The sequence below is a fragment of the Homarus americanus genome, unplaced genomic scaffold, assembly GCF_018991925.1.
Source record: "Homarus americanus isolate GMGI-L3 unplaced genomic scaffold, GMGI_Hamer_2.0 scaffold56241, whole genome shotgun sequence".
NCBI lineage: Eukaryota > Metazoa > Arthropoda > Malacostraca > Decapoda > Nephropidae > Homarus > Homarus americanus.
The window spans coordinates 1,021,893-1,038,072 of NW_024740202.1; the positions used below are offsets into that span (position 1 = coordinate 1,021,893).

Sequence of the window (16,180 nt, forward strand, 5' to 3'; positions counted from 1 at the left end):
TTCCCTCCACCTCCTCCCCCAGGCGAAAAGGAGAATCTACACATAGCATTCCTCCCTACACTCACCCCCCTCCCTTCCTACCTCACCAATAGCCCTACTACCCCACCCCACCCCCCCTCCTTTTCCCCCGCGGACTAACCCACACCTAGAAAGCTGGCGAAAGTGTCAGAGGAGGGGAAGGAGGAAAGGGAAGAGGAGGGAGAGGGGGTGGGAGGAAGGAGGAGGGGGGAGTGGGAGGAGGAGGAGGAAGATGAGGATGATGAGGAGGAGGAGAATACAAATGACAGGTAGAAAAGAAAGTCAACAGCGTCACGCCAAGTTACCTACAAGACTCGGCTGGTTCGTGGTAATCCGCATTTCACATCCGGATTCAAGTCTACTGATCATTGACGAACCAACACAAGTACAAATTTATGCCTATTGGGACAGTCATACAGGTGGCGCGACAGTCATACAGGTGGTGCGACAGTCATACAGGTGTTGCGACAGTCATACAGGTGGTGCGACAGTCATACAGGTGGTGCGACAGTCATACAGGTGGTGCGACAGTCATACAGGTGGTTGCGACAGTCATACAGGTGGTGCGACAGTCATACAGGTGGTGCGACAAGTACAGGTGGTGCGACAGTCATACAGGTGGTGCGACAGTCATACAGGTGGTGCGACAGTCATACAGGTGGTGCGACAGTCATACAGGTGGTGCGACATTAAATTAAATCAGTTAGCAAAATTAAAAATAAAATATCCCGCTGTTCTTTAAATATGTTAGAGCCATTGTGAACTAGTATGACTATATCTATCTATCTATATCTTGAAGGCAACAGATACCCAGAGACGGGGGAAATAACCACTGAACCAAAATAATTAAAAATTACAGTATAGACAGATATATATAGTGCAGGTATACAAACAATATACATAAAACAACGTAGGTATGTAAAGTACAGTTCAGTCGCCCACCAAAACTATTTTCACCCGGGGGCAGAACTTGACGGTGTGAGCACTGAACGGTCGACCACACACTATTGTCTACTGTCTGGATGAAATTAACTGGTAACACTTTCCCAGAATTTCAATGTAGCCAATAATTTAAGTTATATTTCTGCAGCTATAGATATACAGTATAATGTTTGTGTATATTTCAAACATATGACGATGCATTGTAGAATATATCAAAGCATTTCGTCCAGGTTTTCTAATTATAGAGACGAAAAAGTAACAGGTTTTTTTTAACAGACTGTAGGTAGACAATACAGGTAGGCTATAAATTGTAAACTGAACCTAGTTAAAAATATATCAATTTAACACAACGGCTTCGTGAACAGAAATATGGTTTCCCGAGAGATCAGAGACACCGGGAAAATGAACCTCCCTAGCTGAGAGGTATTGGCCGGTGGCGGGAAAAACAGGTCCACACATTCCACCACAATAACAAGTCTCTCTCCTCTGGCCACAGGCTACAAGTCTCCGTTTTCCTTGACACAACCACTGCTACCACCCTCTTCCCCCTACCCCATCGTTAAACCCTCTAAAATAACACCAAATTACTTTCCTATTTATTCTATAATAATAATAACTATATATCTTACCATTTAGTACTTCACAAGACAGTCTGTGGTTAAGGAATTCAATTTTTCCTCACAGTTTTCTCAGTTTTTATAACGTGATTGGAAACTCTCATCTTGTATTTAATTAATTATCTTATTCTTTCAAGAAAAATCTGTTAAATAATTATTAAATCATCGACTTTAATACGATTAATAAATAAAAATAATATAAGGTTTAGAAGTCTCTTATTTTCGCGTAAAACTTGACGCAGCGACACACACACGTCTCATCTTCCGCCTTCTCCGATCACCAGAATCGTCTTATATAAAAGGAAATAATAGTTTCCTGGCGATTTAAGCGATAAATTCACAACAAATTATACGACTGAGAACTTAATTATCAATATATAAACTTAATGAGCAGTTCCTTCATAACACAGTACACAAAAACAGGAAGAGAAAAAATGGGTCAACGAGAATGAATGAAATCACGTTCGCGGTGTTGCCATCCAGCCCTCCTCTATTTCTACAGTATTTTTTTTTTATGAATGGCGCCTCGAGTCAGTAACTTCCACACCGCCTCTAAAACACAATCTCTATTTTTTATCAACTTTCTCTACACGAATTTCCGGATGTCCTCTAATACAAAATAATAACTAAAAAAAAAAACTCAACAATCTGTTTAGTTTTACGAGTGGTAGGAGATATTCAAACCCGTCTCCACCAGTATCAAGTCACACACAGAGCCCAGAAATCTAAACAAAAACAAAACAACTTACATAAAAACCCTTGTTAATTATTTTGTTTGTTTTATAATCCAGTGTATAAACAAAATATGACCATAATTCCTCTGACTTCTAGGCACAAGCTTCTGGCGGCACCTGTAGGCGGATGAGAGGGGCGAAGTGGGTAGGGAGAGGGGAGGAGGGGTGGGTACATTTAAGGACGGACACACACACACACACACACACTACTCCAAGGCCAGGAAAGGGTAGGGAGTGTGTTTTTGTGTCAGACATTGAAGGTGTCCCTGAGATGTTGACAATTGTGGTAGCCTTATGAGAGGTGTTCCTTAATTACTGACAGGTGTGACAGTATTGTGAAAGTTATAGACAGGTGTGTGACAGTATTGTGAAAGTTATTGCCAGGTGTGACAGAGTTGCACGAGAGGATTAACAATGTTCTGTGAGGATTGACAGGTGTGGCAACAGTGTACAGTGTAACCCAAGAGTATAACAACATAGTGTGAACTGTACCCCAGATGTAGAAACAATGGTGGTACAGGTACTTCCGGCCCGCTATTGTACCGAGGTCAACACAGATTAACGCACCAGCTCAAGTACCGACTCCCCAAGCACAGATAATGACCCTAAAGAGACGCATTACGAGAGGTCAGGTCAGACTAAACACCTCCCCACCACCCACAAGTTTAGGGTAAGGTCAGGAACAGGAAACGACCTAAGAATATATGGTTTAAGGGTTAATGACCTAAAATAAGTTTAAAAAATCGTTTACAAATTTATTAAACCTTAAAAAAATCAAAGGAAAGGTCACAAGATATAGATTAAGAAAGGATTAGGTTAGGTAAAGGTGGGAAGAGTTAAGGTGTATATTGAGAGGGAATGAAGGTTAGGTTAGGTCCCACGACGCTACAGCCATCGAAACTAGGTCAAGATGTTGATGACCCGAACAGGTAACACGAAGGTAACACTTAACACACAGGTAACATAATAGTTAACATATATAACACATAGGTAACACACAGGTAAACAAGAAACACTAACAAAATAAATAGTTCACAGTAGCGAGGTTGTATACAGATGGTGAAGTGAATAATAATAATAACACGTGAGAAACTTGAGGCTAATTACTACACCTCACTATCAATAATCCAGCAACAGTAACTAATTATCTTTGTTTTTACTTGAGGCTTTCACTATACTTTCTATTTACATTATATACCAAAATAATTACTTTTATTTCATTATTTTCTTAAGTATAAAAGAGTAATATTGTCTTTTTTATTGTATTTGTTATAAAATCAATTATTGTTACGTAATTTTATCTCTTTATATATACTATAATAAATACATAGGGTATAGTTAGTAATTTAGTAATTTTCTATCATGAAATATAAAAAGAAACGGAGAAATAAATATATTTTTCAGGAGAGACTCAAATAGTGTTATGTCATTCTCGTGTTGTCTGTTAACTTTCCAATCTGCCAGTCAATGATTTTGCCTCACCAATATGGTGCCATGAACGTTATACTATGGTGCCATGAGCGTTATACTATGGTGCCATGAGCGTTATACTATGGTGCGGGCGTACCACTATGGTGCCGCGTTATACTATGGTGCCATGAGCGTTATCCACGTATACTATGGTGCCATGAGCGTTATACTATGGTGCCGGCGTTATACTATGGTGCTATGAGCGTTATACTATGGTGCCATGAGCGTTAACTATGGTGCCGCGTTATACTATGGTGCCATGACGTTATACTATGGTGCCATGAACGTTATACTATGGTGCCATGAGCGTTATACTATGGTGCCAGGCGTCTATGGTGCCATGAACGTTATACTATGGTGCCGCGAACGTTAGCAGTAATTAAAGGTATTGATGATGATGGGATTATATGAGGCAATTTTCCCTGACTTCTCTCTCTCTCTCTCTCTCTCTCTCTCTCAAGTCTGGGACAACTGTTTTCTCCTCCTAAATTTAACAGCCCGTCCGCCCGCCGTTTCCGCCCACCTCCTCTCTCCCAGCCTAGTGCGCATGCGTGCCAGTCCATGCGTGGCAACAGTGCGCACCTGAGAGGTCACGATGCGCACCTGTGGGGATTAGCGCGTTTAATTACCTGGAACGACGCTAATGGAAACGGTCGTACCCGAGTTCTTGTTATTATTGTTATTATTATTGATGTGTTGTTGTTGTTATTATTATTATAGCCAGGATTACGTAAATTTAGCATCAGTTACATCAACAAATCACAACTCATCACAACCAGTATTAAAATAGGCCGAAGTGTGCATATATAAGTGTCTTATAAACCCTCCCGCAGTAGATGTAGCCCACCACGTACAACATCTGTGGACGGACCTGCCGGTCCCGTATCGGCCTCTAGTCACCTCAGCTCACCAACGAAGGTGACATCCTTAATAACTCATATCATTGTATCATAGCTGGATGATCGTCATACTCGATGCCAGGTGACAGCAAAGTAGTATGTATGTATGTATGTATGTATGTATGTATGAATGTGACGATGATGATGAAGATAAACACGACAACAATGATGACGATGATGATGACAGTGACCTAGAAAACGTACCGAGATAATGACAGACTTCAGTATCTTACACCGGTACAAGATGACTGGTGAAAATGACTGTCTAGGTCATAAACTGTCGTGAAAGTGACTGGCTGGTAAAGCTGACTGACTGGATGATTGGTAAAGGTGACTGACTGACTGACTGGTAGAGCTGACTGACTGGTTGACTCGTGAAGGTGACTGGCTGACTGGTTGACTAGTGAAGGTGACTGACTGACTGACTGACTGGTGAGAGAGAGAGTGTGTTTTGAGAACGATGATTTAACCTAAATTGTTATGACGACAGATGATTAGTAAATGCTGGTAATTGTGGAAGTGGTGGTGGTGGTGGTGCGGTAGTGGTGGTGGTGGTGGGCGTGGTGGTGGGTGCAGTAGTGGTGGTGGTGGTGGTGGGCGTGGTGGTGGGTGCAGTAGTGATAGTAGTGGTGGTAGTGATTACAGTGGTTGTGATTGCAGTGGTGGTGATTGCAGTGGTAGTGATAACAATGGGTTGTGGTGGTTAGTGGTGACAGTGGTTGTTTATGCAGGTACACACACTGACCTCATTAACATATCTCTCGTCTAACAACCGTCGCCGCCTCCACCATCTACAACAGTTGGGGAATACGAAGATTTAAAACATCTCTTACAGCTAACGGTTATTAACGGTCATTAACGGTTTTTTTGAGTGGGTCGAGGTAGTCTGGGTTCAAATTTAAAACAAAACAAATAAACATACTTTATCTTTTTCGACGCCATTTTATTTATTTATTTTTTTTTTAATTTTGCCCAAGATGTTAAGAAAGACAGTTAATAACATCATTAGTCAGGAGAACAAAAAATTAACTTATGAATCTTTGAGAACCTAACTATGTTGACAAATAAGTTAGGTTAAATTAGATTAATTTACGTTAGGTCAAATATGATTGGGTTAGGTTAAATTAGCTTAGGTTAAGTTGAATTTGGTTAGGTTAGTTTAGGTAAGGTTAAAGTCCCTATATAATACCTGAAGCTTTTTAAATCGACACGTCACATAAAAGTCGTTACATATATGTGACACCTGGGACACGTGACTTACAGACCTATATAAGTGACTTGTAGAATCGACCGACGACTAAAACGTTACATAAGCACATATGTAACGAAGCCACATATGTCTCACTTGCTGGAACAGGTGTGGAGGTGGGGAGGGGAGGTGGGGGAGGGAGGGTGGGGGGAGGGTGTGGGGAGAAGAGGAGAAAGAGGGTGGGAAGGAAGGAGAGGAAGGGAGGAGAGGGAAAGGGGGGAAGAGAGGTGTACAGGGAAAGGGTGGGAAGGAAGGGAAAAATGCGTGGGAAGAGTGAGGGAGATAAATTTGGAGGAGGGAAGAAGGAGGTTGGAAGAAGAAAAGAGAGAGAGGTGGGGAGGGCTCACATGAAGAGGGGAGGGGTTGGAGGGGAGGGAGGGCAGGGCAGAGGGAGGAGGGGAGGGCAGGGCGGAGGGGAGGGCAGGGCAGAGGGGAGGGGAGGGCAGAGGGAGGAGGGCAGAGGAGAGGAGGGGAGAGGAGGCAGGGAGGAGAGGGAGGGTAGGGGGAAGGGAGGGGGCAGGGCGGAGGGGAGGGGTAAGGGAGGGGAGGGGCAGGGGCAGGGGAGGGGAGGCAGAGGGGAGGGGAGAGGGCAGGGCGGAGGGGAGGGCAGGGGTAGAGGGGAGGGGAGGGCAGGGAGGGGGAGGGGAGGAGGGGAGGGGGAGGGCAGGGCAGAGGGGGGGAGGGGGAGGGCAGGGGAGGGGAGGGGCAGAGGAGAGGGGAGGGGAGAGGGGAGGGGCAGGGCAGAGGGAGAGGGGAGGGCAGGGTGAAGGGAGGGCAGGGTGAGGGAGGCAGGGGGGGAGGGGAGGGAGGGGAGGGGAGGGGAGGTAGAGGGGAGGGGAGGGGAGGGGCAGAGGGGAGGAGGGGAGGGAGGCAGAGAGGGGAGGGTAGAGGGAGGGCAGGGCAGAGGAGAGGGGAGGGCGGAGAGAGGGAGGGGAGAGGGGAGGCAGGCAGAGGAGAGGGGAGGGCAGGGAGAGGGGAGGGGAGGGCAGAGGGGAGGGGAGGGGAGGGCAGAGGGGAGGGGAGGGCAGAGGAGAGGGGGAGGGCAGAGGGAGGGGAGGGGAGGCAGAGGGGAGGGGAGGGCAGAGGAGAGGGGAGGGAGGGCAGAGGGGAGGGGAGGGCAGAGGAGAGGGGAGGGCAGAGGGAGGGCAGCAGGGCAGAGGAGAGGGGAGGGGAGGGCAGAGGGAAGAGGAGAGGGGAGGGCAGAGGAGGGCAGGGCAGAGGAGAGGGAGGAGGGCAGAGGGAGGGGAGGGAGGGCAGGGCAGGGAGGGGAGGGCAGAGGAGAGGGAGGGCAGGGCAGAGGGGAGGGCAGAGGAGAGGGGAGGACTCTTTGACACAGTAACCAGTCATGCTAACCTCCCCGCAAACCTCCACCCTCCCCTCCCCACCCTCACTCCCCAAGTCGTACAACAGACTCAAGTAATAGACTGTGTTCACGTGGCTGTACACAGACTGACTCTCTTGGGTCTGTCTGTGTAGTGTTGTTGTTGTTTGTTCTTGTTGCGTCGAGGTTTTTTCAAGTAGTTTTTGAGAAACAGGTACAGGTGTGTTAACAACACAGGTATTCTTACAGGTACAGGTGTGGTTAACAACACAGGTATTCTTACAGGTACAGGTATTGGTAAAGATACAAGTACAGTTATATATTATAACAATACAGTTACATCCTCACATATACAGTCACATATTAAGAAGTTACAGATATAGGTATACATATATATACCGAATGCACATGTAATAAAAATTGTCACCTCCCGTGTAACGAGGATGGCCGGCCCTAGGGCCACCTAGGCGTGAATGTGTTGTAGAAGCTGCCCAACACAACAACCACAGCCTGAGTTAACGAGCTGCATGACCCAGTGTCAAGGAATAGTCCGAGAAGACCGGACAACTCGCCAACTGCACTGGCTAACCATTACCCCGGAACACAAATCAATTAACATCCAGGTTCCCAATTACTGCTGGGTAGACAGAGGCAAATGGCGTAAAGAAACTTGCCCATAGTTTCACCTGCCCGGGGATCGAACTCGGGTCCATATATGTACAGTGGTCGACACAACAATCGTTCCAGGTTTATCTGATGAGTTTCTAAATTTAGTAAAACATAATCCAAGACTTAACTCAACAACATAAACAGCTGGTGTAGGTGATGGGCGGCAGGAGGAGCACCATGACAGAGTTGTTGTGGTAAATGATGTATTACCACAGCCATGATAAATGAACGACAGGAAATATGGATCACTCCGCTCCCGGCCTGCCACCTGTTATACTGCACAACACAACCATACAAACAACGAGGAGAGGCAAGTGGTCTCGTCTATAGAAAATGATTAACAACCTTTGAAATTTGCATAAAACAATTACGGGCTGGAAGATATCTCTCTCTCTCTCTCTCTCTCTCCCTCGACCTGTGAATCCTAACCTGACCACACCACACCACACCACGCGCGCGCGCACACACACACACACACACTATTATAAAGACAGGCTGCCAGACATTAAGACAGACACAACAGATTTTACACAAAAGTTACAGAACGACAGACAGTTACACAGAAAAGCATAGACAGACAGACAGACAGACAGAGTTACACAGACAGCACTGCAGCCACCCCCCACCCCCCCCACACAAACGAGAAATTCCTAAAACAAATCTAAAAAATAAAAAATACTCTGTAAATTCTCAGGACAAATTATACCGGTACTTAATTTCCACAGCACAATCCGTTATGCGATAAATTCCCTTAGTTGTCAAAATTCCTGATGTCCATTTTACGAGATAACTTTACCAGGAAACTACTCGTTACCTCAGACAGATAGACAGCTGTTAGGAAGTCATGAACTGGAGCGGATTCACCTTCATTATTCAGTGTGTGTGTGTGTGTGTGTAATAATAATAATAATAATAATTAACGGTTTATTGAAAGAGCTTGGCAGCCAGAAGGCTGAAAATATACAGTTACATATTTGGGGAATGGGTTACGAATTACAAATAATATACAAGTGACATAAGTGACACAAATAAGACATATAGTAACTTAGATGGGGATCAGCTCAAAATACAGTTCATTTCAACATAGTGACAGTGTAGGGAGCAGTGTTTACTGGGAGTGAATACACTGATTTATTACATGTGTGTATGTGTGTGTGTGTGTGTGTGTGTCCAACGGAAATCAAAGTAATAATAATATTCTTTTGTAGTCACATTATGGCACCGGAGGAAAACAAATAGAAACAAACAAACAAACAAACAAACAGGTACAAAAAAACCCGTAGGTAGGTCAGTGTGGAGGTCAGGACAGCGTTGATCTCTTACCTCTGAGGCCTGGGAACCTCTACACGTACACCTGTATACATACACACACACACACACACAAAACATACAAAAACACGCAAACACACAAGCACGTACGCACTTACGCACGCAATCACACGCCCTGGTAACGTAACAGTAATCATAAGTGCTCGGCTGGCGCGCGTTCGTCTAACACAGTATTCAGCACAGACAGCTTGGGCGTTCATTCCTCTTAGTTAACGTAATTGACAAAAATTATCGGTAATGACAACTTAATTAACCACGTGAGTATGATAAGAACATAAGGAGTTTGCAATAGGCCGCTTGACCTGTGCATGGCAGCTCCTGTCGAGAGTTACTACCACTCTCTATCACCCATGAATCTATCCAGCCTCCTTTTAATACTTTCCAGCGTTCCAGCACTTACTACAAAGTTGCTAAGCTTGTTCCACTCGTCCACCACCCTATTTGTGAGCCAGTTCCTTCCTATCTCCCTCCTAAACCCAAACTTATCCAACTTAAATCCGTTGCTACGAGTCCTATCCTGCTCGGATATTATAAGAACTTTATCTATATCTCCTATCTTGATGACTTAACCCCTTGAGTATGATGACCTTGAGGGTGATGGTGACATTGTACTACTACCACCACTACTACCACTACTACTACTACCACTACTACCACAACAACTCACCTCATCTTCACACTGCTTCCTACATTCATCACTGGCCTGGGTTGGTTGTGAACAGTTGACGTCATAGTTCTTGCCCGTCGAGAAGGCCAGATGATTTGGCTCCCAGCTCTCTGACGTCACCAGGAAGAGTCCACACCAACACTGCGCATGCGTGAGGTTGGCGACACATCCTACCGTCACCAGCCAGATTATCGCCGCTTCTAACCGTCTTAACCGCATTATCATATCTGCTGAGAGAGAGAGAGAGAGAGAGAAAGATAAATAGAGAGAAAAGAGACAAGAGAAATAATTTCACATGAAAGAAAAATAATAAACAAAAGCTTAAAACTAATATAAATAAAACTTCAATAAAACATTAAATAAAACATCAATAAAACACAAAAAACAAAAATGAACCCATGAAAACAAACATTAAGAAATATCATCATCCTTCCAATCTTCTTCACAAATAACTGACCTGTACTAGGGCCAGGTAAGGTGTAAAGGACCTGTACTTGGGCCAGGTAAGGTGTAAAGGACCTGTACTTGGGCCAGGTAAGGGTGAAAGGACCTGTACTTGGGCCAGGTAAGGGCTGACTCTTGGTAGTCTCGGCGGTACGTGACTGACGGGGTGAAAGTTGTAACACGCCTAAACGTTAAGACAAAGACCCCATTGTTGGCTGACACCCTGGTGGCCCTCCTGCTGACTGTGATGACTCTCCTTCCCCACCTGCTGACACCTGATGGCCCTCCCCCACCCTGCTGACCGTGATGGCCCTCCCCACCCTGCTGACACCGTGATGGCCTCCCACCCTGCTGACACTGTGATGGCCCTCCCCCACCCTGCTGACACCGTGATGGCCTCCCCACCCTGCTGACACCGTGATGGCCCTCCCCCACCCCTGCTGACACCGTGATGGCCCTTCCCACCCTGCTGACACCGTGATGGCCCTCCCCACCCTGCTGACACCGTGATGGCCCTCCCACCCCCTGCTGACACCGTGATGACTCTCCTTCACACCCTGCTGACACCGTGATGGCCCTCCCCACCCTGCTGACACCGTGATGGCCCTCCCTGCTGACACCCTGGTGGCCCTACGTGACACTCAGATGACTCCTCCCCCACCCTGCTAACACCGTGATGGCCCTCCCCACCCTGCTGACACTGTGATGACTCCTTCACACCCCTGCTGACTGTGATGGCCCTCCCCCACCCTGCTGACACCGTGATGGCCCCACCCTGCTGATGGTCCGACTGACTGACAGACCGACAAAGACCGAGAGATAGAGAGAGACAGACAGACTGACAGAGACCGAGAGATACAGAGACAGAAAGACTGACAGAGGTTCACTATGAAGAATGTATCGGGCTCAGCCAAACAGCTTGTGTGTGAGAGAATGTGGTACAACTACTACCACCACCACCACCACCAGTACTACCACCACCACTACCACCACCATACACACCACCACCAGTACTACCACTACTAGTACCATCACTACAACCACTACCACCACCACCAGCACCACTACTACCACCACCACTACCACTACACTATCGTAACAAATACAAAAATATAATTACAGCAACATGGCAACAAGTACAGCAACACAGCCATTAAGAAACAAGTACAGCAGGACCAACAAGACACATGGCAACAACAGCAACAAACACATTAAAATACTGACTTATTTATGCATTAGTGGTTTCTTAATAATAAAGGTGTTATTATTATCATTTACTCTGTCTCTCTCTCTCACCTTCTTCTTTCCCTTCTCTCCAATTCTACCTTTCGTATTAATTACCGAGAGGAGGAGAAGGAGGGAACAAATGGGAGAGGCAACAGGGAGGGAGAAAGATAACAGTGGAGTGAAGAAGAGAGAGATAACGATGGAGAGAGAAGGAAGAAGTGAAGGACGGAGAAGAGGGAGAGAGGCACATTCCTCTGGGTGGGCCTAACACAAATTGTGCTCCACTGACTGCCGGCGACCTGTCTAGAACACAGGAGGAGGAGTAGGGAAGAGGAGGGGAGGAAGAAGAGGGGAAGGAGGAAGAAGAGGGGAAGGAGGAAGAAGAGGGAAGGAGGAAGAGGAGGGAAGGAGGAAGAGGAGGGAAGAGGAAGAGGAGGGGAAGGAGGAAGAGGAGGGGAAGGAGGAAGAGGAGGGAAGGAGGAAGAGGAGGGGGAGGGAGAAGGGGGGAGGAGGAGGAAGGGGGCAGGAGGAGGAAGGGGCAGGAGGAGGAAGGGGGGCAGGGAGGAGGGGGAAGAGGAGGAAGGGGGCAGGAGGAGGAAGGGGCAGGAGGGAGGAAGGGCAGGGAGGAAGGGGGCAGGAGGAGGAAGGGGCAGGAGGAGGAAGGGGGCAGGAGGAGGAAGGGGGGCAGAGGAGGAAGGGGCAGGAGAGGAGGGGGCAGGAGGAGGAAGGGGGGGCAGGAGGAGGAAGGGGGGCAGGAGGAGGAAGGGGGGCAGGAGGAGGAAGGGGAGAGGGAGGAAGGGCAGAGAGGAAGGGGCAGGAGGAAGAAGGGGCAGGAGGAAGAAGGGGGCAGAGGAAGAAGGCAGGAGGGAGAAGGGGGCAGGGAGGAGGAAGGGGCAGGGAGGAGAAGGAGCAGGAGGGAGGAAGGAGGGCAGGAGGAGGAAGGAGGGAGAGGAGGAAGGGGGAGCAGGAGGAGGAAGGGGGGGCAGGAGGAGGAAGGGGGGGCAGGAGGAGGAAGGGGGGCAGAAGGAGGAAGGGGGGGCAGGAGGAGGAAGGGGGCAGGAGGAGGAAGGGGGCAGGAGGAGGAAGGGGGGCAGGAGAGGAAGGCAGGGAGGAGGAAGGGGGCAGGAGGAGGAAGGGGCAGGAGAGGAAGGAGGAGGGAGAAGGGGAGGAGGAGGAAGAAGGGGCAGGAGGAGGAAGGAGGAGGAGGAGAGAAGGAGGCGGAGAAGAGGAGGGGGGAGGTGGAGGAAGGGGGCAGGAGGAGGAAGGGGGGCAGGGGGAGGAAGGGGGGCAGGGAGGAGGAAGGCGGCAGGAGGAGGAAGGGGGGCAGGAGGAGGAAGGGGGGGCAGGAGGAGGGGGAGCAGGGGAGGAGGAAGGGGGGCAGGAGAACCTGTCTACGGGGGAGGGGGGAGGGAGGGGGGGAGTGGGGGGGGAAGAGACTCAGAGTTAGGTCAACATTAGCATGGATGCCGACGTCTGGCTCAACCTCCTCCCCCCCCACACCCATGTCTGGCCCAGGTGGTCGAGAGAGAGAGACACAGACAGAATATCAGTACTCGAACAGGTTGGTAACAGTGAAGACATCGCTTACCCCACAGCCCGGAGGAGGAGACGACGAACTCTCCCCCGCAGACTACACTCCCATCTAACACAATACTAACACCAATGGCATGACAATTTAAAGAGCTTACAAGTCTTAGTCGTAAAGTTACCGCAATGTTTACGTACCAGGTCGACAGAATACGTTGGGAAACTAAAATGACCAAAATATTACGAAAAAAACTGGGAAAAATTATGTTATGTGGAAAAAAAAGGTTAAAATAATATCTCTCCAGCCACCAGCCATAGTGTTGGAGGGTTTGGTTTAGTGTTGGAGGGTTTGGTTTAGTGTTGGAGGGTTTGGTTTAGTGTTGGAGGGTTTGGTTTAGTGTTGGAGTAAACAACCTTCCTTCCCATTAACTCCCCTGCTGTAAAATAAATATCATTTTTCTTCCTTTCTTCCTCCTCCTCTTCTTCCTTTCTTCTTCTTCCTCTTCCTCATCTTCCTTTCTTCTTCTTCCTCTTCCTCCTCCTCTTCTTCCTTTCTTCTTCTTCCTCTTCCTCCTCCTCTTCTTCCTTTCTTCTTCTTCCTCCTCCTCTTCCTTTCTTCCTCCTCCTCCTCTTTTCTTCCTCATTATTATTATCATCATTACTTGAATTATTCTCTAATGGTTTTTCATCCAACTCGTGACTTATAATAACCCCTTGAGTACAATAACAACCTCCAGAGTACAATAACATAACCCCTTGAGTACAATAACAACCTCCAGAGTACAATAACATAACCCCTTGAGTACAATAACTTAACCCTCTGAGTACGGGGTCCTCTCTGACCTCGAAAAAAGCGTCGTAAACCAAATAAATAATTAAAAGTAGCGCATCCTTGCAGTGAAAGTATAAGTACGATAACTCAACAAACATCATATCACATCATAAAGAACCAAATCTCTATTACAAACAAAGGACAATCTCATCATAAGGAACCAAATCCCCTATTACGAACAAAAGACAATCTCATCGAAGTACTATAGAGAGTCTGAACCAAAATTACAAAACAAAAGACAATAATAACAATAGTACCATTACATAAGACATCATTACAATATGAACTGTAATGGGTGAAAGTAGTTCTCAATGCTTGACGACCCGGTAAAGACACGGTACACAAGGAGGGTTTATGGCTAGCACTGGATCACCTTCGCTTCCAGCAATCGAACCAAGGCACAGAAGGTTATGTTAACGGGTGTTGTCTCCGCTCAGCCACCGCACCATAATTTAATTTATCCTAATCTAACCTTAACCCAATTAACGTAACACGAACCTATATTAACCAAACGCTAATATAACCTTACCTAACCCTAATCTAACCAAACCTAAATTTACTTATCCTAACTTACCGTAACCCTAACCAAAATCAACCTAACCTTGCCTTAACCTAACGCTAATCTACCTAACATAACCCAACCCTAATCTAACCAAACCATAAACAACCTTAAACACATCGCAAAAACCCACTACAAGAACATTGAACAACAACAATCAACAAATACACTGGGCCAACAATTATACCATCCTAATCACAGTAATAACGAGAGAGCATCGCTAAACCATTCACAAACACCAAACTCATCACAACACAAGAGAGAGTCAACGACCAGACCATGATGACGACCAGACCATGATGAAGACCAGACCATGATGAAGACCAGACCATGTTGACGACCAGACCATGCTGAGAGAATGGAGAAACTGTGTGTGTGTGTGTGTGTGTGTGTAATTAACCATTTCAGTCTCCCCTAACAATAAGAGAAAATGGGTAGGTTGTTTATGAATTAATTTCGATAGATAGATAGTTTCATTAATTCGACTCGTCAAAAGGCATATCTGTTAAAATTCTTAAAACTATAGATTAACAAAGATAATTAAAACATTTATACATAAACAACAGACAATCGGATGTATTTAAAGTAACAAAATCTTTATAAAAAGATGACAGAAGGAAGCAAAACCCCTTTCAAAACAAATCCTTCAATAAATAAACGTCACCAAACCAACTCCCGTCATTACAGAAACAAAAGACGATTACAGACAACAAGAACACGATCGGATGCCACAAGTGAAATCAGATCGTGTAGGTATAGTGAAGAGTGACCAGCCATGGCTAAAACCTCAAAGTCATGGACCATACGTCTCTATATTAGCCCATTTCCTCCTGTCTCACCCCCGCTCACACTTATTTCCGCCAGGCAGAGTCCGGGAGGCAGAGACAGGTAGAGAGTTAGGAATCGAAGGGTCAGGTAGAGGCAGGCAGGTCGTATACATTTTATTGTTGCATGCGTTTATGTAGGTTCTGGCATTTATACTTTTGTTGTTTGGAAAAGATTCAGTCGTCTATACTTCTTACCTGTGACTCTGATGTGATTGACATTTTAGTTATAAATTTTTACTTGTTATGTCGTTTAGCGTGTGTGTGTGTGTGTGTGTGATCTCCGGGACTGTTAATCAAAACTTTACTTTACATGACACGGAAATACCGAATCAACTTTCCCATCTTCCGGTTCGCGTTCCGGTGACCTTTACGGCTAGTACTACCAAGCGTCCCTAAAACTATCCCCCCCCACCCACGCTTAGCCCCTTAACCTCCACCCTTTAACCTCCACCCCTCAGCCACTTCATCCCCTAGCCCCTTAGCCAAACATACATACAGACAGACACACACACACAGAAAGACAAGACACACACACACAGACAGAAACAGACACACAGACACACCTCCACCCTGGAAATGCCATCCCTCAGTGACCTCCACCACCAAGCACTGGAAAGGTTTGGCCGTGGACTCCTGCACCACCCTCGCCATCTCCCTGCACCTCCCACCCACCTCGCGCAGTCCGCCACTACAACAAAATTCAGTCCATAAGAGCCCACACCAATAGATATAAGAACAGCACCATCCCATCTTTTGTTAAAATAATAAACAGCTCCTGATTTATGTACTGTACAGCCCTGTAAATGTATTCAATGCATATTGTATCATTATGTCTAAATCAAATGTAAG

General features: G+C 46.5%; 1 protein-coding gene across 1 annotated transcript in view; it reads right to left on the reverse strand.

Annotated features, from left to right (window-relative positions):
* The window catches only part of LOC121875235, a 44,981-nt gene that overhangs the window by 13,668 nt on the left and 15,133 nt on the right, over positions 1-16,180 (reverse strand). Inside the window, exon 2 of the mRNA XM_042379694.1 lies at positions 9,916-10,145. Coding sequence (XP_042235628.1) covers positions 9,916-10,140 — 225 coding nt within the window. The 5' untranslated portion in view covers positions 10,141-10,145. The remainder of the gene's footprint in view (positions 1-9,915; positions 10,146-16,180) is intronic.